The 27,853-nt window shown below is 41.1% G+C and overlaps 1 protein-coding gene across 1 annotated transcript in view; it reads left to right on the top strand.

Moving 5' to 3' along the window:
- col5a2a (collagen, type V, alpha 2a) overlaps positions 1-27,853 on the top strand; it is a 71,128-nt gene that overhangs the window by 22,410 nt on the left and 20,865 nt on the right. Inside the window, exons 2-6 of the mRNA XM_055870366.1 lie at positions 22,690-22,914; positions 23,141-23,160; positions 23,262-23,327; positions 23,681-23,734; positions 26,736-26,828. Of these exons, the coding sequence (XP_055726341.1) occupies positions 22,690-22,914; positions 23,141-23,160; positions 23,262-23,327; positions 23,681-23,734; positions 26,736-26,828 (458 nt within the window). The remainder of the gene's footprint in view (positions 1-22,689; positions 22,915-23,140; positions 23,161-23,261; positions 23,328-23,680; positions 23,735-26,735; positions 26,829-27,853) is intronic.

Raw genomic sequence — 27,853 nt, 5'->3', positions numbered from 1 at the left:
TTTCAGTGAGTTGTTTCAGTGAGTGTTTCAGTGAGTTGTTTCAGTGAGTTGTTTCAGTGAGTTGTTTCAGTGAGTTGTTTCAATGAGTGTTTCAGTGAGTTGTTTCAGTGAGTTGTTTCAGTGAGTTGTTTCAGTGAGTTGTTTCAGTGAGTTGTTTCAGTGAGTTGTTTCAGTGAGTTGTTTCAGTGAGTTGCTTCAGTGAGTTGTTTCAGTGAGTTGTTTCAGTGAGTTGTTTCAGTGAGTGTTTCAGTGAGTTGTTTCAGTGAGTTGTTTCAGTGAGTGTTTCAGTGAGTTGTTTCAGTGAGTTGTTTCAGTGAGTGTTTCAGTGAGTTGTTTCAGTGAGTTGTTTCAGTGAGTTGTTTCAGTGAGTTGTTTCAGTGAGTTGTTTCAGTGAGTTGTTTCAGTGAGTTGTTTCAGTGAGTTGTTTCAGTTAGTTGTTTCAGTGAGTTGCTTCAGTGAGTTGTTTCAGTGAGTTGTTTCAGTGAGTTGTTTCAGTGAGTTGTTTCAGTGAGTTGCTTCAGTGAGTTGTTTCAGTGAGTTGTTTCAGTGAGTTGTTTCAGTGAGTTGTTTCAGTGAGTTGCTTCAGTGAGTTGTTTCAGTGAGTTGTTTCAGTGAGTTGTTTCAGTGAGTTGTTTCAGTGAGTTGCTTCAGTGAGTTGTTTCAGCGAGTTGTTTCAGTGAGTTGTTTCAGTGAGTTGTTTCAGTGAGTTGCTTCAGTGAGTTGTTTCAGTGAGTTGTTTCAGTGAGTTGTTTCAGTAAGTGTTTCTGTTAAGATCTCCATTTATATCAAACATTTACTCTCACTCTATTTTTTTATGTAAAAAATATGGGAAACATCGCGGTAGACATCCCCTTACTGTTCCTCCTCCTCGCTGTAGAGCAGAGAGTTTATTCTCCCACATCTGGATATGCACTTAGTTGATATAAAACACCAGGATCCCGTGACCTTGTGGATTTGTTAAAGTGCAGGCTGGTAAACTGGAATGTTGTACGTCACCATGCAAAGTTTCCTTTGCATTGTGGGTTGTCCTCATTTGGCATTAAAGAGGAAGAAATTAACTGAAACTGGGAGGAACTACCTCCAATAAGAAACATTCATTTAAATGTTCAGTTCCAAAATGTAAAAAAAAAAAAAAAAAAGTCTATTACATGCCCTAATATATATGAACCTGGTGTGATGTATGGACTGGCTGGGTTCTCATGCATGGAAGATGGAAGGAAGAAATTGAGCTTGAAATCACTATCGAAGTAATGAGGAAGTTTGTTCCAGCTGTGTCATGATCAATGAGGTGCTTGTTATTGGTTTTTAAGGTGTACATTGTGTCTGTTGATTGGTGCTTGCAGTCTATGAGGCTCAATTGACACCAAATGAATTAAACACCAGAGACAGAGAACTTCTGGATTGTAATGTATCTGAGTTTGATTCAGAAGGTATGATACAGGATAGCCTGTATGTATTCACAAAGAGAAAAAATGTGCCCAGCTACACTTGAAGGGTGTCAACATGTTCTGCTTGGTTTGATCGAGTGTACCTTTGGACACCACCTGAGAGGTGAGAAGTTTTACTGCTAGCCCGAACACTGTAGAGATAACACATGGTTACAAATGAAACAGGTAGTCTACACCTGTGGAAACCAAAGAGCATGTTGTACCTGTATATGGTTAGTTTACACACCAAAAAATGTATGCAAATGATGATATGACAATTGTTAACACTATACACACAGGAGATATTAGGCCCGTAACATAGACTAACTTGCCTCACACTCGACCTATAGATAGTGCAAGTGCTGTTTTGTTGATTCTGTCTAGAAATGACATGCACATTTATCTCACAAATTGTAAGATATGCCATATAAGACCACTTTGGAGTGAAATGGAAATTGATTACAGTAATAGACATGCAACGTATAGCACAGCTGGTTCAGGTTAAGGAGCATTTAATAGGGGCTTTAACATAGAGATGAAATATATACTTTGACCTGGAATTCTTCTTCATGCCTGTTTTTATGTGCCAGGTGTGTTATAATACCATAAATTATATGTTATATGCTCAACATCATTGGCTTTGTGGTCAGAGCACTGTAATTCATCTGAAAGGGAAAAAAGCAAACACACAAACCATACACAGTTATAGAGCCAAATGCCATCGTGAGGTAAACCACATGGCCAGATAAGGTTGAAGTCAAGTTGATGACTTGAAAATGTTATTATTTTCAGTAACTGGCATATTGTTGTGCCTTGCTAGTAGAAGTGTGGACATATGTAGCTATTACTATTCTCCCTTTTGAGCACTACTGGTTTGCAGTTGGATGGTTTGCTGTGCATTGGTCTAAACTCACTGCATTTTGCAGAAAGCTAGTCGTGCAAAAGAGAAAACCTAGCTTGTTACTGTAGCTTCCAGTCATGTGTGATATGATTATGTGAAGGATTAATTACCATACTGATCTTATCCCATAACCTTCCCCAGGCGCCATTACTTTCTGTTCTGGCTTGCTAGGGCTGTATTTTTAATCCAGTATAAGTATATGTTATAGCCGAATAAATACGTTTTCCACATATTATAGTTACTCAATCCTTCCTTGAACACCATAGAATTACTGTAAATATTCTGCATCTAATTAAGAGGGACATCTCAGTGTGGCAAACCTGGGTTCAAATCGTATTTAAATGATTTCTAAGATTTTTAAGTCTTTGACCGTTTCTTTGAGCCTGCCTGGAGGCAGGGTTTGCGCTTTTAGGACTATGCAATTTTTCCCAGGCAAGTTCAATGAAGCAAAACACAAGTAATTATTAGATTTCAATGCTATTTAAACCCAGGCCTGCAGTGTAGACGGTACTTGACCACAGACGAGCTCTGTGGAACAAAGACAATTGAAAACTAGTAGTCAGTAGAAGGGGGATAGGAGTCATTTAGAATGACTGCATCCTCCCCAGGCAAACATCGTTGGAACCACTCAAGGGTTTCATTTTTCTTTAAAGGAAGCCCCGACCGTCGGAGACAGCTCCAGAAGAAAAATAAGCACAGGCATGTAATCAGCTACTTATTCATTTCACTCCCCATCCCTACCCCAGCCTAACCTTGTTTATGGAATGGAAGGGAAGGTGAAGTGCGTGTTCAAACCGGAAGCAACAGTGTTCTGTTGTGCCAACAAGGTTTGCCTATAATCCCCAGCTCTCATACCTCAACTTTGGAATATGAAATAATGTTGTTTATAACCTTCTGAAGGGAGGCAACTCCTCTGGACACCTCTAACAAAGCACAGAGGGCCAGGTATCATAGGGTTTACATTCACTTTGAACTGACACTTTGTAGTAACTAGTTGCTGACAAGACATTTCGGAGTCCTTAACACCAATTTCAACACTGAAAATGCAAAGGCAGTTTTAGGTCACACTACACACGGTATACAGTGGGGAGAACAAGTATTTGATACACTGACGATTTTGCAGGTTTTCCTACTTACAAAGCAGGTAGAGGTCTGTAATTTTTATCATATGTACACTTCAACTGTGAGAGAAGGAATCTAAAACAAAAATCCAGAAAATCACATTGTATGATTTTTAAGTAATTAATTTGCATTTTATTGCATGACATAAGTATTTGATCACCTACCAACCAGTAAGAATTCCGGCTCTCACAGACCTGTTCGTTTTTCTTTAAGAAGCCCTCCTGTTCTCCACTCATTACCTGTATTAACTGCACCTGTTTGAACTCGTTACCTGTATAAAAGACACCTGTCCACACACTCAATCAAACAGACTCCAACCTCTCCACAATGGCCAAGACCAGAGAGCTGTGTTAGGACATCAGGGATGAAATTGTAGACCTGCACAAGGCTGGGGTGGGCTACAGGACAATAGGCAAGCAGCTTGGTGAGAAGGCAACAACTGTTGGCGCAATTATTAGAAAATGGAAGAAGTTCAAGATGACGGTCAAACACCCTCGGTCTGGGGCTCCATGCAAGATCTCACCTCGTGGGGCATCAATGATCATAGGGAAGGTGAGGGATCAGCCCAGAACCACACGGCAGGACCTGGTCAATGACCTGAAGAGAGCTGGGACCACAGTCTCAAAGAAAACCATTAGTAACACACTATGCCGTCATGGATTAAAATCCTGCAGCGCACGCAAGGTCCCCCTGCTCAAGCCAGCGCATGTCCAGGCCCGTCTGAAGTTTGCCAATGACAATCTAGATGATCCAGATGAGGAATGGGAGAAGGTCATGTGGACTGATGAGACAAAAATAGAGCTTTTTGGTCTAAACTCCACTCGCCGTGTTTGGAGGAAGAAGAAGGATAAGTACAACCCCAAGATAACCATCCCAACCGTGAAGCATGGAGGTAGAAACATCATTCTTTGGGGATGCTTTTCTGCAAAGGGGACAGGACGACTGCACCGTATTGAGGGGAGGATGAATGGGGCCATGTATCGCGAGATCTTGGCCAACAACCTCCTTCCCTCAGTAAGAGCATTGAAGATGGGTCGTGGCTGGGTCTTCCAGCATGACAACGACCCGAAACACACAGCCAGGGCAACTAAGGAGTGGCTCCGTAAGAAGCATCTCAAGGTCCTGGAGTGGCCTAGCCAGTCTCCAGACCTGAACCCAATAGAAAATCTTTGGAGGGAGCTGAAAGTCCGTATTGCCCAGCGACAGCCCCGAAACCTGAAGGATCTGGAGAAGGTCTGTATGGAGGAGTGGGCCAAAATCCCTGCTGCAGTGTGTGCAAATCTGGTCAAGAACTACAGGAAACCTATGATCTCTGTAATTGCAAACAAAGGTTTCTGTACCAGATATTAAGTTCTGCTTTTCTGATGTATCAAATACTTATGTCATGCAATAAAATGCAAATGAATTACTTAAAAATCATACAATGTGATTTTCTGGATTTTTGTTTTAGATTTAGTCTCTCACAGTTGAAGTGTACCTATGAGAAAAATTACAGACCTCTACATGCTTTGTAAGTAGGAAAACCTGCAAAATCAGCATTGTATCAAATACTTGTTCTCCCCACTGTATGTCATTTAAGTGATAATCCCAGAGAAGCCTGTGTTTGGAGGATATATAGGCCCGAGGCAAAGTCGAGGACCGGCAAAGCGTGCCAATATATACTCCAAACACCGGCTTCGAGGGCATTATCACTTTTATACAACGGGTTACCAACATATTCAAATATTGATTGACATATTTTCATTAAAAAAATTATTTGTATGAATTTAATCATACTATTTCATTTTTCCACAAGATATAGCCCCAACACAAATCTAGGGTTGCTACCCAAGCCAGCTGGTGTTTCATTCTATTGGTTCGGTTGCCAGATATGCTACCCAGTTAAGTATTTTTTGTTCTGTATCCAGTTGTTCGTTCTAAATGTTCTATTGCCATACTGACTGGCAATGTTCTTATCCCTTGCTTGCTAGCAAGCCAACTACAGCTAACTTACAGTCACGTCAAACACTGCATCCAGAATAACGGCAAAGTAGCTGCATTTGCATTTGTTTAATCTGTTTTCTAGTGACATATATTTGAATACATCCATAACAATGAGCTAATGATGCGATATTTCACCTGGCATAGAAATGTGCTCTCTCATCAGGACACTGTTGTTCAGAGCTAGCCAACATCACAGCTAACACAATCACTTCAAACTGAAGCTGGAAAGATTGCAAACTAACTGCATCTCTTTTAGTTTGACTTGTTTTCTTTGCCGTTTCTTTGTATATATTCCAAAAAATTAAGCTGATTCATGATTTCGACTGACTGAGAAAAGCTGCCTGCCTATCTGACTCATCCCGAGTCCCGACCCCTACACATTCATTACTATGGGACAGCTGGAGACTGAAATGCAATATTTAAACAATGTTGCAAATGTCAGGGAGATAGACAGCAAGGTTTATACAAATATTTGCTACTGAAAACCAATTGCTAGTCTAAATGAAATGGGAGATAATGTCGAGATGCTTTTTACAGTGGGGATCAAGTTTATTAAATTGCCTGGCTGGGCTGATGAGACAGTGGATTGTACAGTGAGATGGAATAGAGTAGGCATTTCAACGTCATAGATTTAGCCGGTGGTAACTTGTGGAATAGACACCGGATGAAATTTGATTTTAACCAATCAGCTTTCAGGATTAGTCCCACCCGTTTTATAAAAAGGCTTAATGAAGCCTTCAAAAGCTGCACACATAATACGCCGTCTGCTACGTGGCAATAATGCCAGGTGTAAGGACCTGTCAAATCGCCCTTTATGGCATTTACTTATAAATTATTTGTGAAACATCTACCTAGGTGTTAATTTACATTTTTACTTTTTTTGTCATTTAGCAGACGCTCTTATCCAGAGCGACTTACAGTAGAGTGCATACATTTTATTACATTTTTACATACTGAGACAAGGATATCCCTACTGGCCAAACCCTCCCTAACCCGGACGACGCTATGCCAATTGTGCGTCGCTCCACGGACCTCCCGGTTGCGGCCGGCTGCAACAGAGCCTGGGCGCGAACCCAGAGACTCTAGTGGCGCAGCTAGCACTGCGATGCAGTGCTCTAGACCACTGCGCCACCCGGGAGGTTAAAAATGGTTAGGAAGCCTTCATTAAGCTTCATAGACACAATAGTGACCCAGTTGTGTGTGACCAATCATTGTCCTGGATAGCTTTCTCAGTAAACCATTGACAGGAGGGCGTCAAAGGGGAGGAGAAACTGGGAGATTTATGTAGGCTCTGACACCAAAGGGTTCAAAGCAGGCACCACAGCAGGCACCACAGCAGCCGCAAAGCCACCCAGCATCTGTAACTCATCAGGATGACCTGGAAAAAGCTGACAGTATTCCTACAGGATCAACACTGTCAGCAGGAACACTCTGGTCTTCCCAAATGGAAGATCTGTTCAGGCCTACATAGAAAACAAACAATAATAAAATGACTAAGTCATATCAAAAGGATTAGGCTGCTTTTGGATGTGTCTGACACCTGACAGAGCATTCGGGACATGTTGCTATTTGAACAAACGTAAGCCTACTATCTGAAACAGTTTGGCTGGCATTGAGTTTTTTTTGCTTTTGGGAAAGAGAGAGTTGAGTATAAATGACTCATTGTTTCCATCAGGTCATTTTGTAACCTCTACACTTCTGGCTGCAATAGTCTACTCCCCAAACACAACGTGTTATGAGTATTTCCACATTAGCCAAGGAAAATCCATGAAGTACCCATTAATTTTCACCTTCTGCTAGATTCACTGGAATTTGATCATAGATGTTTGACATCGTTCAAGTTTGGATGCTGCGGTTCACTTTTAAGGTCACTACAAGCTCCGCTCCAACGATCTACGTGCATGTGCGTGGGTGGAGGGGGATTTTTGGAGCAGCGGACACCTTTTGGCAACATGATATCCTCACCAGTCCCACTCCCATTCCCAAGGGGGTGATAGCAAAGTTAAATTTTTTTGCTTGTCATTTCATTTTGTGAACGCACGGAAAAGTGTGTCCCTTGCTGGGACACACTTTTCACGCCACTTCGATACAAAGTGATTTTCTTAACAGGTTAGGAGAGAATGTTCCCTTACCCTAACCTTAACCATAGTCTCCTAACCTGCTACATTAATTATCCTAGCCTGCTGCATAAGTTTCCCTACACTGCTAAGAAAAATTCACTTCAGTATCGAAGTGGCGTGAATATGGTGTTTCCCTTCCCTTGCCAGTAGTAGCTAGATGGCAGCCTGGCTACCTGGCTTTAGCCTGGCTAAAAATATAGCAAGCTATCTAGCCTTATTAGCTTCCCACATCTCCATGTGAAATAATCAGATGTATAATAAAATAATATGCTGTGGAAAATATTCTTATACTTGCTGGTGTAACCTTAAACATTATCCCAGTTTGATATGCTGCTTGTGTATTAATTCCCATATCAGCTACAAATAGAACGTCATCATTTATTGGTCACGGAGAAAGATAAAACATGGCTAGCTAGTTGGCTACAGCAGGTTCAACCATTTCACAATAGCCTGGAATCATTTGTTTTTACTTTTTTTTTGGATGGATTCTTGTTTGGTTTACAGTTTGAACAGTCGCTGAGATTATATTTGGTTATCAATGCAAAACAGACTACTTTGATGAATAGCCTATAAAGCCTATTGATCAGATCAAGGAACCAAGCAACAACACTGCCCCCCACGGCTGTGGAATGAATGATACGACGAGTCTCAATTTTCAGGTAATACAAAAGTATGTTGAATTCTGGATTTCAAGGATCACCTTTTGTGACAAAAAATACATTGCTACGCTCCGAATCTTGCGTCTCCATAGAGCTTGTAGTAAGCTTTATCTGGCTTTTGTTTCCCCCGAGGTAGTTTAACAGTCTAGGGAGTCTTACTAAGAACACAACTAAACATTCTGTCATTCTCAGTAACCTAGAGAAAGTCCATGTTCTCAAACAGGAGTGGTCCGTCTGAGTGAGAAATACATTAGTATTCAGACGAACTCCACAAAAGGGGGGCAGCATGTTTTTTCACTGTTAGCAGGTTTTTACCTGTTCGAGGAAAGTATGGAACCTGCAATGAATTAATCTGAGAGGAGAGGGGGTGGGGGGTTGCATTTTCCAAGCTCTGCACTGACTAGACCGGGCACGCACGATTTTGTCTGTTGCTAGCTAATTTGTCCTGGGATGTAAACATTGGGATGTTATTTCACCTAAAATGCACAAGGTCCCTTTTCTGGATCTTTGTAGAATTTTGACCCATTTTGAGTCACACAAAATTGTGTGATCTCTATCGTGTGATCTCAACAATTAATCCATAGATAAAAGGGGAAACATAGTTAGTTTCTAGTAATCTTTTTCTTTTTCTTCTTCTTCTTCTTCTGTGGACTTTATATGGCAGTTGGCAACCAACTTTAAGGTGTCTTACCACCACCAACTGGACTGGAGAGTGGACCTCAGTTGATCTTTCAATCACCCACGTGGGTAGATGCTCCTAAAAACCAATGAGGTGACAGGAGAGGCGGGACTTGCAGCGCATCACGCATCATACATAGAACCAAGTTCTATTTAGAGTCTGGCTACGCAAACGCTCATTGTACGGGCAGTTTGGATTGAATAACATGTATGTGTACATTTATTTTACAACACTCGCGCATGTAATGTGAGCGGTGTGGTCAACATGTCAGCTTAGATAGTGATAGCGCTGACATCATCCACGTATTCCTATGGAAAACCCTTGATGGCACATGAAGCTGGAAGTATTTGAATTTGAAGCATGCCATATTGCTGAATGGGGCTGAATGGTACCAAAAAATCACTAAGGATCATGGTGAAAGTGTCCATAACAAGCAAAGGATCATGGTCAATGTAGTTGTTTTCATCCTACCTGTAAGAGTCAACCCAATGCTGCTGGGTGCACTTGCAAAGAGCGTTTATGAGGGCACGAGTAGGCCTGGCTCCAGGATGACATGTCTGAGAGCGTATTTTAAATCAAAAAAGTACAAAAAGTATTGCTTTAGCGCTCAAATAAAACAAGGTAGATTGGTCAAACTGCTATTCAGATGTACAAAATGGTTCTGAAATGTACACATCAACAAGTATTGTTTTATATTAAAACACAGAAAAAAATGGGCCCCACTACAACATACGAGTGTATCCTTTTTTGCACCTACCAACACTCACCAATCAGCTCGACAGGATGAGCACAACTAGGCTATTAAAGACTCTTACAGGCTCCATAGCTTAAATGTCATTGATTATAACTATTGACTACATTTCTGTCATATTTGTGACACTACACAATGAGCGTGACCTATAGTAAGCCAGGCCGCCACTTCTCCAGTTGCGCAATACTTTCTGTGGGAGAGTTTCAGAAAAGCGAACTAAATCAAACTATGTGCATATTGTATATAGCTGATGTGAAATGTCCTATGTGACAGTAGTCAATTTGAATCTGCCACAAATAATAACAATACATCTGCAAGGTTACAGAAACACAGTAAATACATGGGGACAGGAATCCAAACCAAGACCTTTTCAATCAGTCAGTTACGGCAATAACAACAAAAATGTCATTGTGGTTTGCAAAAACATGTTTGATGTATGAATTCATATGAAGATGATTTTCTTCTTTGTTTGTTCCAGTGTTTTATTGATTCAATTATTCCAAATGTCCATTCTCACAGAGCAATAGCCTGGAAACTGGTTTTCATTGACGAAAGTCCCGGCTTTAGTTATGGATGGTACTTGGAGGCAGGACAGCAGAGCTTTTAGCAAGCAACTTAACCCATCCCGGGACTTTTTAGACTCATCAAATGTTTAGAACATGGACAACCTAGAATCTTTCCTGAGGGCCTATCTACTGTTTATTAAGTAGCCTAGACTAGTGTAGAGTGAAGAACTGGTTCCACAGAGAGGTCCACAGATAAAGAATGGAGACATGGTGGAGGACAGGCTCTACGGATCAACGCTGCCACGGAGGGGGAGTGTTCCACCACCACCGCCATACGGCTTTCTGAGACATAAGGGTGGGTGTCGGTGGGGGGTTGCTGTGTGTGGCGGCTGATGGGGGCGGCATGACTCATAACCACAGACATTCATTGGGGCATGGGAAAAACCTTTAATTCTGCCACAGTCAATCACTTAAATTTACTTACAGTATATTTGATCACGCCATATTGTAGCTGGACAAGACTGTAGTTCCTTCTAATTTGACATCAAATCAAATCAAATCAAATGTATTTATATAGCCCTTCGTACATCAGCTGATATCTCAAAGTGCTGTACAGAAACCCAGCCTAAACCCCCAAACAGCAAGCAATGCAGGTGTAGAAGCACGGTGGCTAGGAAAAGCTCCCTAGAAAGGCCAAAACCTAGGAAGAAACCTAGAGAGGAACCAGGCTATGAGGGGTGGCCAGTCCTCTTCGGGCTGTGCCGGGATAGCCATATGGTCCTCATTGTTCCTTGTTAAGGCAAAAGTGATTGATGGTATCAGTAACATCCTCCCACAGGCTTTCTACGCGGTTATCATGGACTTATTTGCTTTTGTTTGATCCAGTTCCCAGAATAAGAGTTTTAGTTTCTCCTTATCTGTTCTCTCTTCTCTTTGCTGAGTAGTCAGCACAGCACTGTATAGTCAAACTCTTTCACACACTATATCTCCCTCCAATATAGAACATAAGATCCTGGTGAACCAAATATTCCAGGATGATATTTTTGTGTATAGTTTTTGTCATCATTTTTTCATACTTTTGTTAAATTTTGGTCATGGTCTACGGCATCCATTTTAGGAAGTCTGACTTCAGGGAAAACTCTGCCTGTGGTCATTTTGTATATGTTGTGGAGTGAACTAACACATGGTTCATTTAGAAGATTATCTGGAATGAGCCATTAACCCCACAATGCCAAAGTGATGACATAGCCGACTGCTCAGTCTGTTTCCAACCAGTCAGACCTCACAGCACAGGTTTCACTGAAGAAAATATATACATGGACACATTTGAATAAATGGAAACATTTGAACGCTATAAAATTAGTATTTTGTAAGAGCTGTTGGCCTGGTAGACATGTTCCACTGTCAGTCTGGCACTGACCAGTCTGTGAGGTGTGTTCTTGTCAAGGGGTTACCTATGAAGCTCAGGGGTGCCACCTGGTGTTTACAATGGTAACAGGTAAAGGATCTGCATGTCACTTCTACTCCATGAGCTTACACTACTTAGCTCTTTGATAAATTAGCTTGTTTCTTTTGTCAATTATCATGATTACCTAGACATGCTAATGCAGCTTACAGTACAGTTCAACCACTCTCCTTCCCCCTGCATCTCTTCATCAGGTTTAGCTGTAAATGAGAATGTGTTCTTCTCAGTCAACTTACGTACCTGGTAGAATTGAAGTTCAATAAATAATTAAGTAGATAAAAAGATTCATCATAATGAATAAGTATTTGGTTGTAACTGTGGATAAATTGTGTTAAAACGTATGGGAACTTTTCTTGATATAGCCTACTCTCTGCTGCCTTTGGAGTAGGTAAATGAGGTAAACCCATGAAGATGTGTTGTAAATTCACATAAGAATTCAAAATGTAGAGTGTAATAAAAATGTCATATTTTTATGTTATACAGTAAATTCGGAAAGTATTCAGACCCCTTGACCTTTTCCACATTTTGTTACGGTACAGCCTTATTCTAAAATTGATTAAATTATATATTTTCCTCATCAATCTACACACAATACCACATAATGAAAAAGCAAAAACAGTTTTTTTGACATTTTTGCAAATGTATTAAAAATAAAAACAGAAATACCTTATTTACATAAGTATTCAGACCCTTTGCTATGAGACTAAATTGAGCTCAGGTGTATCCTGTTTCCATTGATCATCCTTGAGATGTTTCGACAACTTGATTGGAGTCCACCTGTGGTAAATTCAAGTGATAACATGATTTGGAAAGGCACACAGCTGTCTATATAAGGACTCACAGTTGACAGTGCATGTCAGAGCAAAAACCAAGCCATGAGGTTGAAGGAATTGTCCGTAGAGCTCCGAGACAGGCTTGTGTCAAGGCACAGATCTGGGAAGGGTACCAAAAAAAGTTATGCAGCATTGAAGGCCCCCAAGAACACAGTGGCCTCCATCATTCTTAAATGGAAGAAGTTTGGAACGAACAAGACTTCCTAGAGCTGGCCGCCTGGCCAAACTGAGCAATCGGGGGAGAAGGGCCTTGGTCAGGGAAGTGACCAAGAACCAGATGATCACTCTGACAGAGCTTCAGAGTTCTTCTGTGGAGATGGGAGAACCTTCCAGAAGGACAGCCATCTCTGCAGCAGTCCACCAATCACGACTTTATGGTACAGTGGCCAGACAGAAGCCACTCCTCAGTAAAAGGCACAAAGTTTGCAATAAGGAACCTAAAGGAGTCAGACCATGAGAAACAAGATTCTCTGATCTGATGAAACCAAGATTAACTCCATTGATTGCCAAGCGTCACGTCTGGAGGAAACATGGCCCCATACCTACGGTGAAGCATGGTGGTGGCAGCATCATGCTGTGGGGATGTTTTTCAGCGGCAGGGACTGGGAGACTAGTCAGGGTCGAGAGAAAGATGAACAGAGCAAAGTACAGATAGATCATTGATGAAAACCTGTCCCAGAGCGCTCAGAACCTCAGACTAGGTCAAAGGTTCACCTTCACCAAGACAAAGCAGGAGTGGCTCTGAATGTCCTTGAGTGGACCAGCTAGAGCCCGAAATTGAACCAGATCGAACATCGCTAGAGAGACCTGAAAATAGCTGTGCAGCAAAGCTCCCCATCCAACCTGACAGAACTGGAGAGGATCTGCATAGAAGAATGTGAGAAACTCCCCAAATATATGTGTCCCAAGCTTGTAGCGTCATACCCAGGAAGACTTGAGATTGTAATCGCTGCCAATGGTACTTCAACAAAGTACTGAGTAAAGGGTCTGAATAGTTATTTAAGTGTGATACTTCAGTTTTTTTTTTTTATACATTTGCAAAAACGTTTGCTTTGTCATTATAGGGTATTGTCAGAATAAGGCTGTAACGTAACAAAATGTGGAGAAAGTCAAGGGGTCTGAGTACTTTCCGAATGCACTTTACCTCAAACGTCTTTCCCAAATCAATCAACATTTTTATGTAACAGTCACTGTGTTGACTGGACAGGTGGGTCCACATGGATCACACTACTTCTGAGGTGCTGTCACATAAAAGCGATGGGTAATCACACTACTGCTTTAGTCCCAGTACAAGGAATGATAAAGGATTTGAGATTTGGCAAAGATCCAGTTTGAATCAAAATGCTTTTTTTTGTCAATGTGCCCATGGAAATAATTATGCAGTACAGAACTCAAGCTTTTTACTACTCCACAAACTTATTTTAACAAACTATAGTTTGGGCAAGTCGGTTAGGACATCTATTTTGTGCATGACACAAGTACATTTTCCAACAATTGTTTACAGACAGATTATTTCACTTATAATTCACTGTATCACTATTCCAGTGTGTCAGAAGTTTACATACACTAAGTTGACTGTGCCTTTAAACAGCTTGGAAAATTCCAGGAAATTATGTCATGGCTTTATAAGCTTCTGATAGGCTAATTGAGATAATTTGAGTCAATTGGAGGTGTACCTGTGGATGTATTTCAAGGCCTACCTTCAAACTCAGTGCCTCTTTGCTAGACATCATGGGAAAATCAAAAGAAATCAACCAAGACCTCAGAAAAAGATTTGTAGACCTCCACAAGTCTGGTTCGTCCTTCAAGCAATTTCCAAATGCCTGAAGGTACCACATTCATCTGTACAAACAATAGTATGCAAGTATAAACACCATGGGACCACGCAGCCATCATACCGCTCAGGAAGGAGATGCGTTCTGTCTGCCAGAGATGAACGTACTTTGGTGCGAAAAGTGCAAATCAATCCCAGAACAACAGCAAAGGACCTAGTGAAGATGCTGGAGGAAACAGGCAAAAAAGTATCTATATCCACAGTAAAACAAGTCCTATATCGACATAACCTGAAAGGCCGCTCAGCAAGGAAGAGCCACTGCTCCAAAACCGTCATAAAAGAGCCAGACTACGGTTTTCAACTGCACATGGGGTCAAAGATCATACTTTTTGAGGAAATGTCCTCTGGTCTGACGTTACAAAAATAGAACTGTTTGGCCATAAAGACCATCGTTATGTTTGGAGGAAAAAGGGGGAGGGGAGGCTTGCAAGCCGAAGAACACCATCCCAAACGTGAAGCACGGGGGTGGCAGCATCATGTTGTGGGGGTGCTTTGCTGCAGGAGGGGCTGGTGCACTTCACAAAATAGATGGCATCATGAGGGAGGAAAATGATGTGGATATATTGAAGCAACATCTCAAGACATCAGTCAGGAAGTTAAAGCTTGGTCACAAATGAGTCTTCCAAATGCACAACGACCCCAAGCATACTTCCAAAGTTGTGGCAAAATGGCTTAAGGACAACAAAGTCAAGGTATTGAAGTGGCCATCACAAAGCCCTGACCTCAATCTCATAGAAAATGTGTGGGCAGAGCTGAAAAAGCGTGTGAGAGCAAGGAGGCCTACACACCTGATTCAGTTACACCAGCTCTGTCAGGAGGAATGGGCCAATATTCACCCAACTTATTGTAGGAAGCTTGTGGAAGGCTACCCGAAACGTTTGACCCAAATTATACCATTTAAAGGCAATGCTACCAAATACTAATTGAGTGTATGTAAACTTCTGACCCACTGGGAATGCGATGAAAGAAATAAAAGATGAAATAAATCATTCTCTCTCCAATTATTCTGACATTTCACATTCTTAAAATAAAGTGGTGATCCGAACTGATCTAAGACAGAGAATGTTTACTCGGATTAAATGTTAAATTGTGAAAAACTGAGTTTAAATGTATTTGGCTAAGGTGTCTTTAAACTTTCGACTTGAACTGCATGCAGAGACATTTTTCATTGGTGTCTGGGTCTTTCTTTTTTCCTGTAAGTCAAGCTTTAGAGGAATTAGTTTGGAGGAAATTAGCTAATGTCTGACAGTGGGGCGATTTTACTATAACCAACAATCACCTTTTCCAGAACCCTCTTTTCCCTGCAGTTGAACTGAGATTTTATCCAGTACCTAATGGAAAAGATATGTTCCACATTAATGCTTAACACACCTTTACAGTTAACTGTTGTTGATTTATTATTTGTTTGTTTTTTTACCCCCTTTTTTCTCCCCAATTTCATGATATCCAATTACAGTCGTGTCTCATCGCTGCAACTCCCCAATGGGCTCGGGGGGGGGCAAATGTCAAGTCATGCGTCCTCTGAATCATGACCTGCCAAACTGCGCTTCTTCACCCCGCCCACTTAACCTAGAAGCCAGCTCCACCAATGTGTCAGAGGAAACATTGTTCAACTGACAACTGAGTAAGCCTGCAGGCGCTCGGCCTGCCACAAGGAGTTGCTAGAGCACGATGAGCCAAGGAAAGCCCCCTAACCCGAACGATGCTGGGCCAATTGTGCGCCGCCTTATGGGACTCCTGGTCACGGTCGGTTGTGACACAGTCTGGGATCGAACCCGGGTCTGTAGTGATGCCTCAAGCACTGCAATGCAGTGCGTTAGACCCCTGCGCCCCTCAGGAGGCCCTGCATGAACTCTTCTGTGTTTAAAGTGTCCAATTGGGTTTGTGTTAATTTTGTTGTCAGTGATACTGCATGATAGCAAAGAAATCAGAAGGTTTAGCGATGTCAAGGTCTAGGGAGGAAACCTGTAATCTATTATAAAGCTAATAGGAAGTGAGCTATGAAAACATGTCTGAAGTATAACATTTAACCAGGGCTTTGCTCTAGTGTCTTCATGTTACTTTCTCTTTTTCAACATTTAACATCTAGCCTATCTTAAAATAGTAACCCAGAACTGGGTATCCTCTGTGCCATCTCTCTGTGCCATCCTCTGTGCCATGATTTGTAGCATTTAGCTATAACATATTGTAAAAATGACACCACATAATCTTTAAAGTGAATTTCAAGAGCAGTGGTGTAATTTTGAGCGTTCAATTTTTTCCTGTCCCTGTTCTCATACATTTTTACACAGAAAGCAGATCTCACTAATATGCTCTTTACCATCAAAGTTCCTTTGAGGTAATCACTTTGATCTTTTTAGATAATATTTTTTATTATATTTCTTTAAAAATACAAAACATACACATACAAATGACAACACACAGACACACACAAACATCAACGACATCACACCTACCCAGACCCCCATACTCACCCTCCCATCTCCAGGGCCTGCATCACTCTCCGCCAGATGGCCTCAAACTGCACTGTTTTGTTTCTCTCTGTCGCCCACCCACTTTCTACATTTAGATAATAAAGGATTTGACCTTTCCATTGTGTTAACAATGGAGGATTGGTTGATTTCCAGTTTTTAAGAATGCATTTTATCAAGATGATTGATGGGAAAAGTATAGTCCATCCCATGAGGTTTCTCACTGCTCCCTCATATGCCCTATCTTGAAATTATGCAGACAGGTGGATAAAAATTACATTTACATTGTAATACTTCTGACAGCCAACTATTCTAACTCTACCCATAACTTTTGGATATTATAGCATTCCCAGAAGGCATGGATTCTTTATTTCACCTTTATTTAACCAGTTGAGAACAGGTTCTCATTTACAACTGCGACCTGGCCAAGATAAAGCAAATCAGTGCGAAAAAAACAACACAGAGTTACACATAGGATAAACAAAGGTACAGTCAATTACACAATAGAAAAATCTGTATACAGTGTGTGCAAATGGAATAAGGAGGTAAGGTAATACATAGGCAATAGGAGCGAGGTAATTACAATTTAGCAAATTAACACTGAAGTGATAGATGTGCAGATGATGATGTGCAAGTAGAAATACTGGTGTGCAAAAAAGTAAATAAAAACAATTTGGGGATGAGGTAGGTAGTTGGGTGGGCTATTTACAAATGGGCTGCAGCGATCGGTAAGCTGCAGCGATCGGTAAGCTGCAGTAAGCTGCTCAGATAGCTGATGATTAAAGTTAGTGAGGGAGATATAAGTCTCCAACTTCAGCGATTTTTGCAATTCGTTCCAGTAATTGGCAGCAGAGAAATGGAAGGAAAGGCAGCCAAAGTGGCTGTTGACTTGGGGGATGACCAGTAAGATAGACCTGCTGGAGCGCATGCTACGGGTGGGTGTTGTTATGGTGACCAGTGAGCTGAGATAAGGCGGAGATTTACCTAGCAAAGACTTATAGATGACCTGGAGCCAGTGGGTCTGGCGACGAATATGTAGTGAGGGCCAACCGGCAAGAGCATACAGGTTGCAGTGGTAGGTGGTATATGGGGCTTTGGTGACAAAACGGATGGCACTGTGATAGACTGCATCCAGCTTGCTGAGTAGAGTGTTGGAGGATATTTTGTAAATGGCATCGCCAAAGTCGAAGATCGGTAGGATAGTCAGTTTTACGAGGGTATGTTTGGCAGCATGAATGAAGGAGGCTTTGTTGCGAAATAGGAAGCCGATTCTAGATTTAATTTTGGATTGGAGATGCTTAATGTGAGTCTGGAAGGAGAGTTTACAGTCTAGCCAGACACCTAGGTATTTGTGGTTGTCCACAAATACCTAAGTCAGAACCGTCCAGAGTAGTGATGCTAGTCGTGCGGGCGGGTGCAGGCAGCGATCGGTTGAAGAGCATGCATTTAGTTTTAATAGCATTTAAGAACAGTTTGAGGGCACGGAAGGAGTGTTGTATGGCATTGAAGCTCGTTTAGAGGTTTGTTAACCTCTAACGAGCCTCTACCCCGGATCCGGGAGCACCCCCCCCCCCCCCCACTGATTAGCATCGCTAGCATAGCGTCACAATTAAATAGTAGCATCTAAATATCATTAAATCACAAGTCCAAGACACCTAATGAAAGATACAGATCTTGTGAATAAAGCCACCATTTCAGATTTTTAAAATGTTTTACAGGGAAGACACAATATGTAAATCTATTAGCTAAACACGTTAGCAAAAATCACAATTTTTCTTTGTCCACCATTTTCTCTCAACACCAGTAGCTATCACCAATTCGGCTAAACTAAGATATTGATAGCCACTAACCAAGAAAAAACCTCATCAGATGACAGTCTGATAACATATTTATGGTATAGGATAGGTTTTGTTAGAAAAATGTGCATATTTCAGGTATAAATCATAGTTTGCCATTGCAGCTAGCATCACAAATCTCACCAAAGCTCCTAGAATTACTACAGACAGCAACATGTATTACCAATTTACTCATCATAAAAGATTTCTTAAAAATACACAGCACATAGCAATGGACAGACACAGATCTTGTGAATTCAGACAACATTTCAGATTTTCTAAGTGTTTTACAGCGAAAACACAATAAATCGTTATATTAGCATACCACATACGCAAACGTTACCCGAGCACTGATTCTAGCCAAAGAGAGCGATATCGTATCATCGCCAAAATATATTAATTTTTTCACTAACCTTCTCAGGATTCTTCAGATGACACTCCTGTAACATCATATTACAACATACATATACAGTTTGTTCGAAAATGTGCATATTTAGCCATAAAAAACGTGGTTATACAATGAAAATAGTAGCAAAACAAGCCTGGAAATGTCGGTCGCCATCTTTGAGTGATCTAGTTTAATCAATAGCTAATCATATACTTGACTAAAAAATACAGGGTTGACAGGAATCGAAAGACAAATTAGTTCTTAATGCAATCGCTTATTTACATTTTTTAAATGATCCTTACTTTTCAATACAGGTTGCGCCAAGCGAAGCTATACAAAACAAAATGGCGGCGTAAGCGTTTAACATTTTTCGACAGAAACACGATTTATCATCATAAATTGTTCTTACTGTGAGCTGTTCTTCCATCAGAATCTTGGGCAAAGAATCCTTTCTTGGGTCTAATCTTCTTTTGGTCGAAAGATGTCCACTTGTCCGTCGAAATGCCCACTAACGTACGACCGGGACCCCGAAATGTGCCCAGCGCGTCAAAGTGCACAACAAAGCAATGCCTCAAAATCGCACTAAAAGGATATAAATTGCTATACAACGGTTCAAATTAACTACCTTATGATGCTGTTAACACCTATAACGGGTAAAAACATGACCGGAGAAATATTACTGGCTAAACTAACGCTTGGAAGGAGGCGAGTCCGATGTCCTTCGCGCGCAAGGCGCAGGCAGCAAAGGGAAGCTACTTCCGCTATTTGGTGTCTTATAGAGAAACTGAATGCGCAATCGACACCATTCAAAGCGTCATCACGCACTGACATCCAGGGGAAGACGTAAGAAGTGTCTGTTTCTCCATAGCATTTACAGTGAGCTTTAAACTAACTCCAGATCAGTGGCCAAAACGTTTGAAATCTGACTCCCTATCATGAAAAGTGCTGTAGATTGAGTTCTGTTTCACTCAGAGACAAAATTCCAACGGCTATAGAAACTAGAGAGTGTTTTCTATCCAATAATAGTAATAATATGCATATTGTACGAGCAAGAATTGAGTAGGAAGCCGTTTAATCTGTAATGCAAATTATGCTAATGAGAAAACAGCACCCCCTATAGTCGCAAGAAGTTAACACAGTGTCCAACGAAGGGCCAGATGTATACAGAATGGTGTTGTCTGCGTAGAGGTGGATCAAGGGATCACCCGCAGCAAGAGCGACCTCATTGATATATACAATGAAAAGAATCGGCCCGAGAATTGAATCCTGTGGTACCCCCATAGAGACTGCCAGAGGTTCGGACAACAGACCCTCCGATTTGACACACTGAACTCTATCTGAGAAGTAGTTGGTGAACCAGGCGAGGCAGTCATTTGAGAAACCAAGGCTGTTGAGTCTGCCGATAAGAATGTGGTGATTGACAAAGTCGAAAGCCTTGGCCAGGTCGATGAAGACGGCTGCACAGTACTGTCTTTTATCGATGGTGGTTATGATATCATTTAATACATTGAGCGCGGCTGAGGTGCACCCGTGACCAGCTCGGATACCGGATTGCATAGTGGGGAAGGTACAGTGGGATTCGAAATGGTCAGTGATCTGTTTGTTAACTTGGCTTTCGAAGACTTTAGAAAGGCAGGGCAGGATGGATATAGGTCTGTAACAGTTTGGGTCTAGAGTGTCACCCCCTTTGAAGAGGGGGATGACCGCGGCAGCTTTCCAATCTTTAGGAATCTCGGACGATATGAAAGAGAGGTTGAACAGACTAGTAATAGGAGTTGTAACAATGGCGGCTGATCATTTTAGAAATAGACGGTCCAGATTGTCTAGCCCAGCTGATTTGTACGGGTCCATGTTTTGCAGCTCTTTCAGAACATCTGCTATCTGGATTTGGGTGAAGGAGAAGCTGTGGAGTCTTGGGCAAGTAGCTGTGGGGGGTGAGGAGCTGTTGGCCGGGGTTGGGGTAGCCAGGAGGAAATCATGGCCAGCCGTAGAGAAATGCTTTTTGAAATTCTCGATTATCGTGGATTTATCGGTGGTGACAGTGTTACCTAGCCTCAGTGCAGTGGGCAGCTGGGAGGAGGTGCTCTTATTCTCCATGGACTTTAGTGTTCCAGAAATGTTTGGAGTTAGAGCTACAGGATGCAAATGCTGTTTGAAAAGCTAGCCTTTTCTTTCCTAACTGACTGTGTGTATTGGTTCCTGACTTCCCTGAAAAGTTGCATATCGCGGGGACTATTCGATGCTAGTTCAATACGCCACAGGATGTTTTTGTGCTGGTCGAGGACAGTCAGGTCTGGAGTGAACCACGGGCTTTATCTGTTCTTAGTTCTACATTTTTTGAAAGGGGCATGCTTATTTATACCAGGCATCCTCAACTGACAGGATGAGGTCAATATCCTTCCAGGATACCCAGGCCAGGTCGATTAGAAGAAGTGTTTTAGGGAGAGTTTGACAGTGATGAGGGGTGGTCGTTTGACCGCGGACAAATAATGGATGCATTATTGTCACTTCAGACATGACTCTGCCGTTGTACTGTAGAATTTGTGCATTTTGTCTCTTCAGTTCTATACATTAGTTTATACTTGATTAAGCTTACATTTTCGCTGTAATTTTGTTAGATACAGTATATTCCAACATTCCCTCCATCTTGTGCAATATCAGTTATTTTTAGTATTAGTGCCAAAAGTTTCTATTTTTTCAAAGAAATTGTCAGTTGGATATGCTCTCTGCAAGGTTTTTTATATCTTAACTATCATATGAATATCATTTTCTGAATAAAATAGGATCCCCTTAAGATTGCTCTGATGTCCAAAAGATTTCAAATAAAACTGTTGTGAAACTCAAGTTGCATTTATTTGAAAATATCTACATTGGTCAGTCCAAAATACTACTAAGCTATATGGAATTGTTTTAAGACGGTCATACCAAGGATATTTTTGCTATTTGATTTTGAATTTTAAGACCTCTTGACGTATCAAAAAAATATATACCAAAATGATTTGCTGAAAACATTTATTTGACCTTACTGTTATTAGACCATATAAATGCATCAATTAACAGATGAAGTCCATGAAACAACAGATAGACGCAAAAGGAAGTTTGTTCTAATGTGTCTATCCTATATCTAAGAGATTTAAGAAAGATCAGGAAACATTTTTTTTTTAAATTGCATATATGTAACCTCTTATTTTTGTCACTAAAGTCTCCATATACACTACCGTTCAAACGTTTTAGAACATCTACACTACTCATTCAAGGGTTTTTCTTTATTTTGACTATTTTCTACATTGTAGAATGAGAGTGAAGACATTAAAACGATGAAATAACACATATGTGTTAAACAAATCAGAATATATTTGAGATTTGAGATTCTTCAAATAGCCACCCTTTGCCTTAATGGCAGCCTTGCACACTCTTGGTATGTACCATTCAATTAGATCTGCTTTCATGTTGTTGAGAAATGGGATAAAGTTATCTTTATATATTTGTTGTTTGTTGTCACTTATTAAGCATCCTAAGTATTTAATATTTTTTGTCGTCCACTTAAAATATTTCTGTAGAGCATGAGTTTTCTTTTTCCTATTGCCATTATTTTGTTTCATTTCATATCCTGGCATTCAGAAAATATGTTTAGGAAGGGGGGCATTAAGTTTGACTTCCCATGGCTGACCTCTGACCTTTGTCTGACCTGTCCTGTTGGTCCCGCCTTCCACAGGAGATGACGCGGGCTGCACGGTCGACGGCCAGGTGTACACCAACCGAGACATTTGGAAACCAGAGCCATGTCGGATCTGCGTGTGCGACAGCGGCTCCGTCCTGTGCGATGAGATCCAGTGCGATGAACTGTCCAACTGTGAGAAGGTGACCATCCCCGAGGGCGAGTGCTGTCCCATCTGCCAGAGCGAGGGCGGCTCAGACACCAGTGGCAACGGCAGACCCGGTGAGTGGTTAGAAAGCGTGACCTAAAATTTGTTGTGACCCCAAGTCATGAAAAACATTTCTTACGAGAGAACCCAGTGTGAACTGTTCATGAATGTGTAACTACTAATGTAACTACGTGTGAACCCAGTGCTCCGCTATGAAGAAAATAAGAATTAACTCCACTCCGTAGACTAGATGCTTTTGTGACATGATTCTTTATGTCTGTTGTGTTCTGTCATTTTCAGATGGTGGCAGAGTCTACAGGGTAAGCTTTAGTATATCATTGTGATACATCTTTATAAAATCGTATTACTACTTGAATTTAAACGGTGGAGCAATGTCTGTCTTCTTGCTCTTCGTTTGTAGGGTCAGAAAGGAGAACCTGGAGAAGTACCACAGGTGACTGGGATCAGAGGTCGTCCTGGGCCTATGGTAAGCTTATAGTTCACTTTGTTTTCAAAGTCTATTATAAATTGAGTTTATGATATGGAACTTTGTTGCGATTCAACAACATACAGCTTTATTGGTGCATATAGCTTTAACCAGCTGTTTCTCAGCTGTGGTGTTGATTTTGTAAAACTATTTGAGTCGACACTAGATGGCAGAAGAGAGCAGTTACCTTTAACTTGACCTGAAAGCATTCCTGTGTAGTACAACTGTACTTGACAGAGCATCCGGAATGACTTTACTCTGTTTCCATAGTAATGATATTATCATGGGCTTTATGGAGGAACATTATTGTGTCTACGCTATTGTGAATTTTTCATCTGTTTGTCCTAAAACAGGGGCCTCCCGGATCGCCAGGATTCAGAGGGGACCGAGGACAGAAAGGAAGACCTGTACGTTCCAAACATGACTCACATAGAAAATCCATTATGCTTTAGCAAAGCTTGAGTTCTGTACTGCATAATTATTTCCATTGGCACATTGACAAAAAAAAGCGTTTTGATTCAAACTGGATCTTTGCCAAATCTCAAATCCTTTATCATTCCTTGTCCTGGGACTAAAGCAGTAGTGTGATTACCCATCGCTTTTATGTGACAGCACCTCAGAAGTAGTATGATCCATGTGGACCCACCTGTCCAGTCAACACAGTGACTGTTACATAAAAATGTTGATTGATTTGGGAAAGATGTTTGAGGTAAAGTGCATTCAGAAAGTATGCAGAACCCTTGACATTTTCCACATCCTTATTCTAAAATGGATTAAATAACTTTTTTTCATATCAATCTACACAAAATACTGCCTAATGGCAAAGCGAAAACAGGTTTTTAGAACATTTAGCAAATGTATAAATAAATAAAAAACAGAAATACCTTACTTTCATACGTATTCAGTCCCTTTGCTTTGAGACTCGAAATTGAGCTCAGATGCATCCTGTTTCCATTGATCATCCTTGACACGCATTTACTTGATTGGAGTCCACCAGTGATCATTTCAATTGATTGGACATGATTTGGAAAGACACATATAAGGTCCCACAGTTGACAGTGCATGTCAGAGCAAAAACCAAGCAATTTTTTAAATGTATTTTTTATTTATTTCACCTTTATTTAACCAGGTAGGCCAGTTGAGAACAAGTTCTCATTTACAACTGCAACCTGGCCAAGATAAAGCAAAGCAGTGTGACAAAAACAACAACACAGAGTTACACATGGGATAAACAAACACAATAACACAATAGAAAAATCTGTATACGGTGTGTGCAAAAGAAGAGAAGGAGGTAAGGGAAAAAATAGGCAATAGTGGCGAAGTAATTACAATTAAGCAATTAACACTGGAGTGATAGATGTGCAGATGAGGATGTGCAAGTAGAAATACTGGTGTGCAAAATAGCAGAAAAACAAAAACAAATATGGGATGAGGTAGGTAGTTGGTTGGATGGGCTATTTACAGATGGGCTGTGTACAGCTGTAGCGATTGGTAAGTTGCTCTGACAGCTGATGCTTAAAGTTGCAATTCGTTCCAGTCATTGGCAGCAGAGAACTGGAAGGAAAGGCGGCCAAAGCAGGTGTTGGCTTTGGGGATGACCAGTGAAATATATCTGCTTGAGCGTGTGCTATGGGTGGGTGTTGCTATGGTGACCAGTGAGCTGAGATAAGGTCGAAGGAATTGTCTGTTGAGCTCCGAGACAGGATTGTGTCGAGGCACAGATCTGGGGAAGGGTACCAAAACATTTCTGTAGCATTGAAGGTCCCCAAGAACACAGTGGCCTCCATCATTCTTAAATGAAAGAAGTTTGGAACCACCAAGACTCTTCCTAGAGCTGGATGCCTGGCCAAACTGAGCAGTCGGGGGAGAAGGGCCTTGGTCAGTGAGGTGACCAAGAACCCGATGGTCACTCTTACAGAGCTCCAGAGTTTCTCTGTGGAGATGGGAGAACCTTCCAGAAGGACAACCATCTCTGCAGCACTCCACCAATCAGGCCTTTATGGTAGAGTGGCCAGACAGAAGCCACTCCTCGGTAATAGGCACAAGACAGCCCGCTTGGAGTTTGCCAAAAGGCACCTAAATGATGAAACCAAGATTGAACTCTTTGGCCTGAATGCCAAGCGTCACGTCTGGAGGAAACCTAGCAACATCGCTACCGTGAAGCATGGTGGTGGCAGCATCATTCTGTGGGGATGTTTTTCAGGGGCAGGGACTGGAAGACTAGTCAGGATCGAGGGAAAGATGAATGGAGCAAAGTTCAGAGAAATCCTTGATGAAACCTGCTCCAGAGCGCTCATGACCTCATATCCGTGATATATCAGCCTGTATACCACTGGTATGACAAAACATTTATTTTTACTGCTCTAATTACATTAGTAACCAGTTTATAATAGCAATAAGACATCTCAGGAGTTTGTGGTATATGGCCAATATACCACGGCTAAGGGCTATATCCAGGCACTCCGCTTTGCATTGTGCCTAAGAACAGGCCTTAGCCGTGGTATGTTGGCCATATACCACACCCCCTCAAGCCTTTTTTAAAGTATAGCATAGCCTTAATTTTTTTCTTGAGGCTAATCAAGCTGAGACATGATAATAAACTTACTACTTGGTCACTATTGAATTAGAATATTTCAGAGAAGCAACTACTTTATGTGATAACTATAATATAATTAGATGGATTAATTTATTAATGGCTTTCATTGTCATGCTTAAATATAATACAATGTCTTCAAAGATAATGGCGACTACATGACTTGAAGATAGTTCAAGTTGATGTGCTGTGCACTTTCTGGAGATTTGTCTCTTTGATGAATTATGTCTTGATGATCAAGAGATTGCGCAAACAAAACTGGACAATACATTAGCATTAGAAAACATTCCGATAGACCCATTCCGCAAACGTATGTATTTTGTTTAAATTCAGCACACAACAAAACATAAATGATGAATGTATATGCTGCCCTCATTGGAATGCTGATCATATTGAGGGCATACATTAAGCAGAATATTATTTAGCAAAACAACATTAGTCTTTATGATTTATAACATATGTTGCTGGTCTGCCTCATATTATGTTTAACACCCTTGATTCAATTTATCGGTTTTGTCAAGCATACGCTGTAATCATTTTCTCTCTCATTTGTGGCCATTTTCATCATCCACTGTCATTGCATATCAACTAGAAAACATGCTTTAGAACCAGAAGGCAATATGAATGTCTACACATATATTACTAAACCTAAATGGAGATCCGTAACTCAAGTCTCACTGATATCAATACATGATTTGAGCAGAAATGTAGGTCTCACATCCAGTTATGATTTGGCACATAATGAATGACACCGTATGAACCTGTAATGCTTTGCTTCGTTCTGTTTATATGAACATGACATTCTCTAATTGAAGGGGCTACGTGGAGCAGCAGGATATGACGGAGAGCCTGGTGTGCCTGGAAATCCAGGAGAACCCGGACCTGCAGGAAACCAGGGTCCACCAGGGGTAAGTACCACAATATCCACCCCTCATAAACAATGTATAATGGGAATTATAAACTGGGTGGCCCTGAATGCTGATTGGCTGACAGCTGTGGTATTACACGGGTATGACAAAACATTTATTTTTACTGCTCAATTACAGTAACCAGTTTATAATAGCAATAAGGCACTGGGGTTTGTGGTATATGGCCAAAATACCACTACTAAGGGGTGTATCCAGGCACTCCACGTTGTGTTATGCATAAGAACAGCCCTTAGCCGTGGTAAATTGGCCATATACCACACCCTCTCGTGCCTTATTGGTTAAATATACACTACCGTTCAAAAGTTTGGGGTCACTTAGAAATGTCCTTGTTTGACCCAGAACAGAGTCACGTCTTGCTCTTCATTGTAATCAGAGGGCTAATATAAATGCAATACATGCCAGTCTCTATTGGCTAAGAGTTGAGGAGAGACTGACTGCATCCAATCAAATGTTTATTTGTCACATGTGCAGAATACAACAGAGAAAATGCTTACTTACAAGCCCTTAACCAACAATGCAGTTTTAAGAAAAATAAGTGTTAAGTAAAAAATAGATAAGAAAAAATTTAAATAACTAATAATTAAAGAGCAGCATTAAAATAACAGTAGCGAGGCTATATACAGAGGATACCGGTACAGAGTCAATGTGCGGGGGCACAGGTTAGTCAAGGTAATTGAGGTAATATGTACATGTAGGTAGAGATTATGCATAGATAATAAACAGAGAGTAGCAGCAGTGTAGCGGGGGTGGGGAGGGGGGATACAAATAGTCTGGGTAGCCATTTCATTAGCTGTTCAGATATCTAATGGCTTTGGGGTAGAAGCTGTTAAGAAGCCTTTTGGACCAAGACTTGGCACTCCGGTACCACTTGCCATGCGGTAGCAGAGAGAACAGTCTATGACTAGGGTGGCTGGAGTTTTTGACAATTTTTAGGGCCTTCCTCTGACAACGCCTGGTATAAAGATCCTGGATGGCAGGAAGCTTCACCTGACTAATGAGGCAGC

Source organism: Salvelinus fontinalis, chromosome 19 (assembly GCF_029448725.1).
Source record: "Salvelinus fontinalis isolate EN_2023a chromosome 19, ASM2944872v1, whole genome shotgun sequence".
In the NCBI taxonomy this organism is placed as follows: Eukaryota; Metazoa; Chordata; class Actinopteri; order Salmoniformes; family Salmonidae; genus Salvelinus; species Salvelinus fontinalis.
Note: the sequence above shows the minus strand (reverse complement) of the source record. Positions and strands in the feature narration are given on the sequence as shown.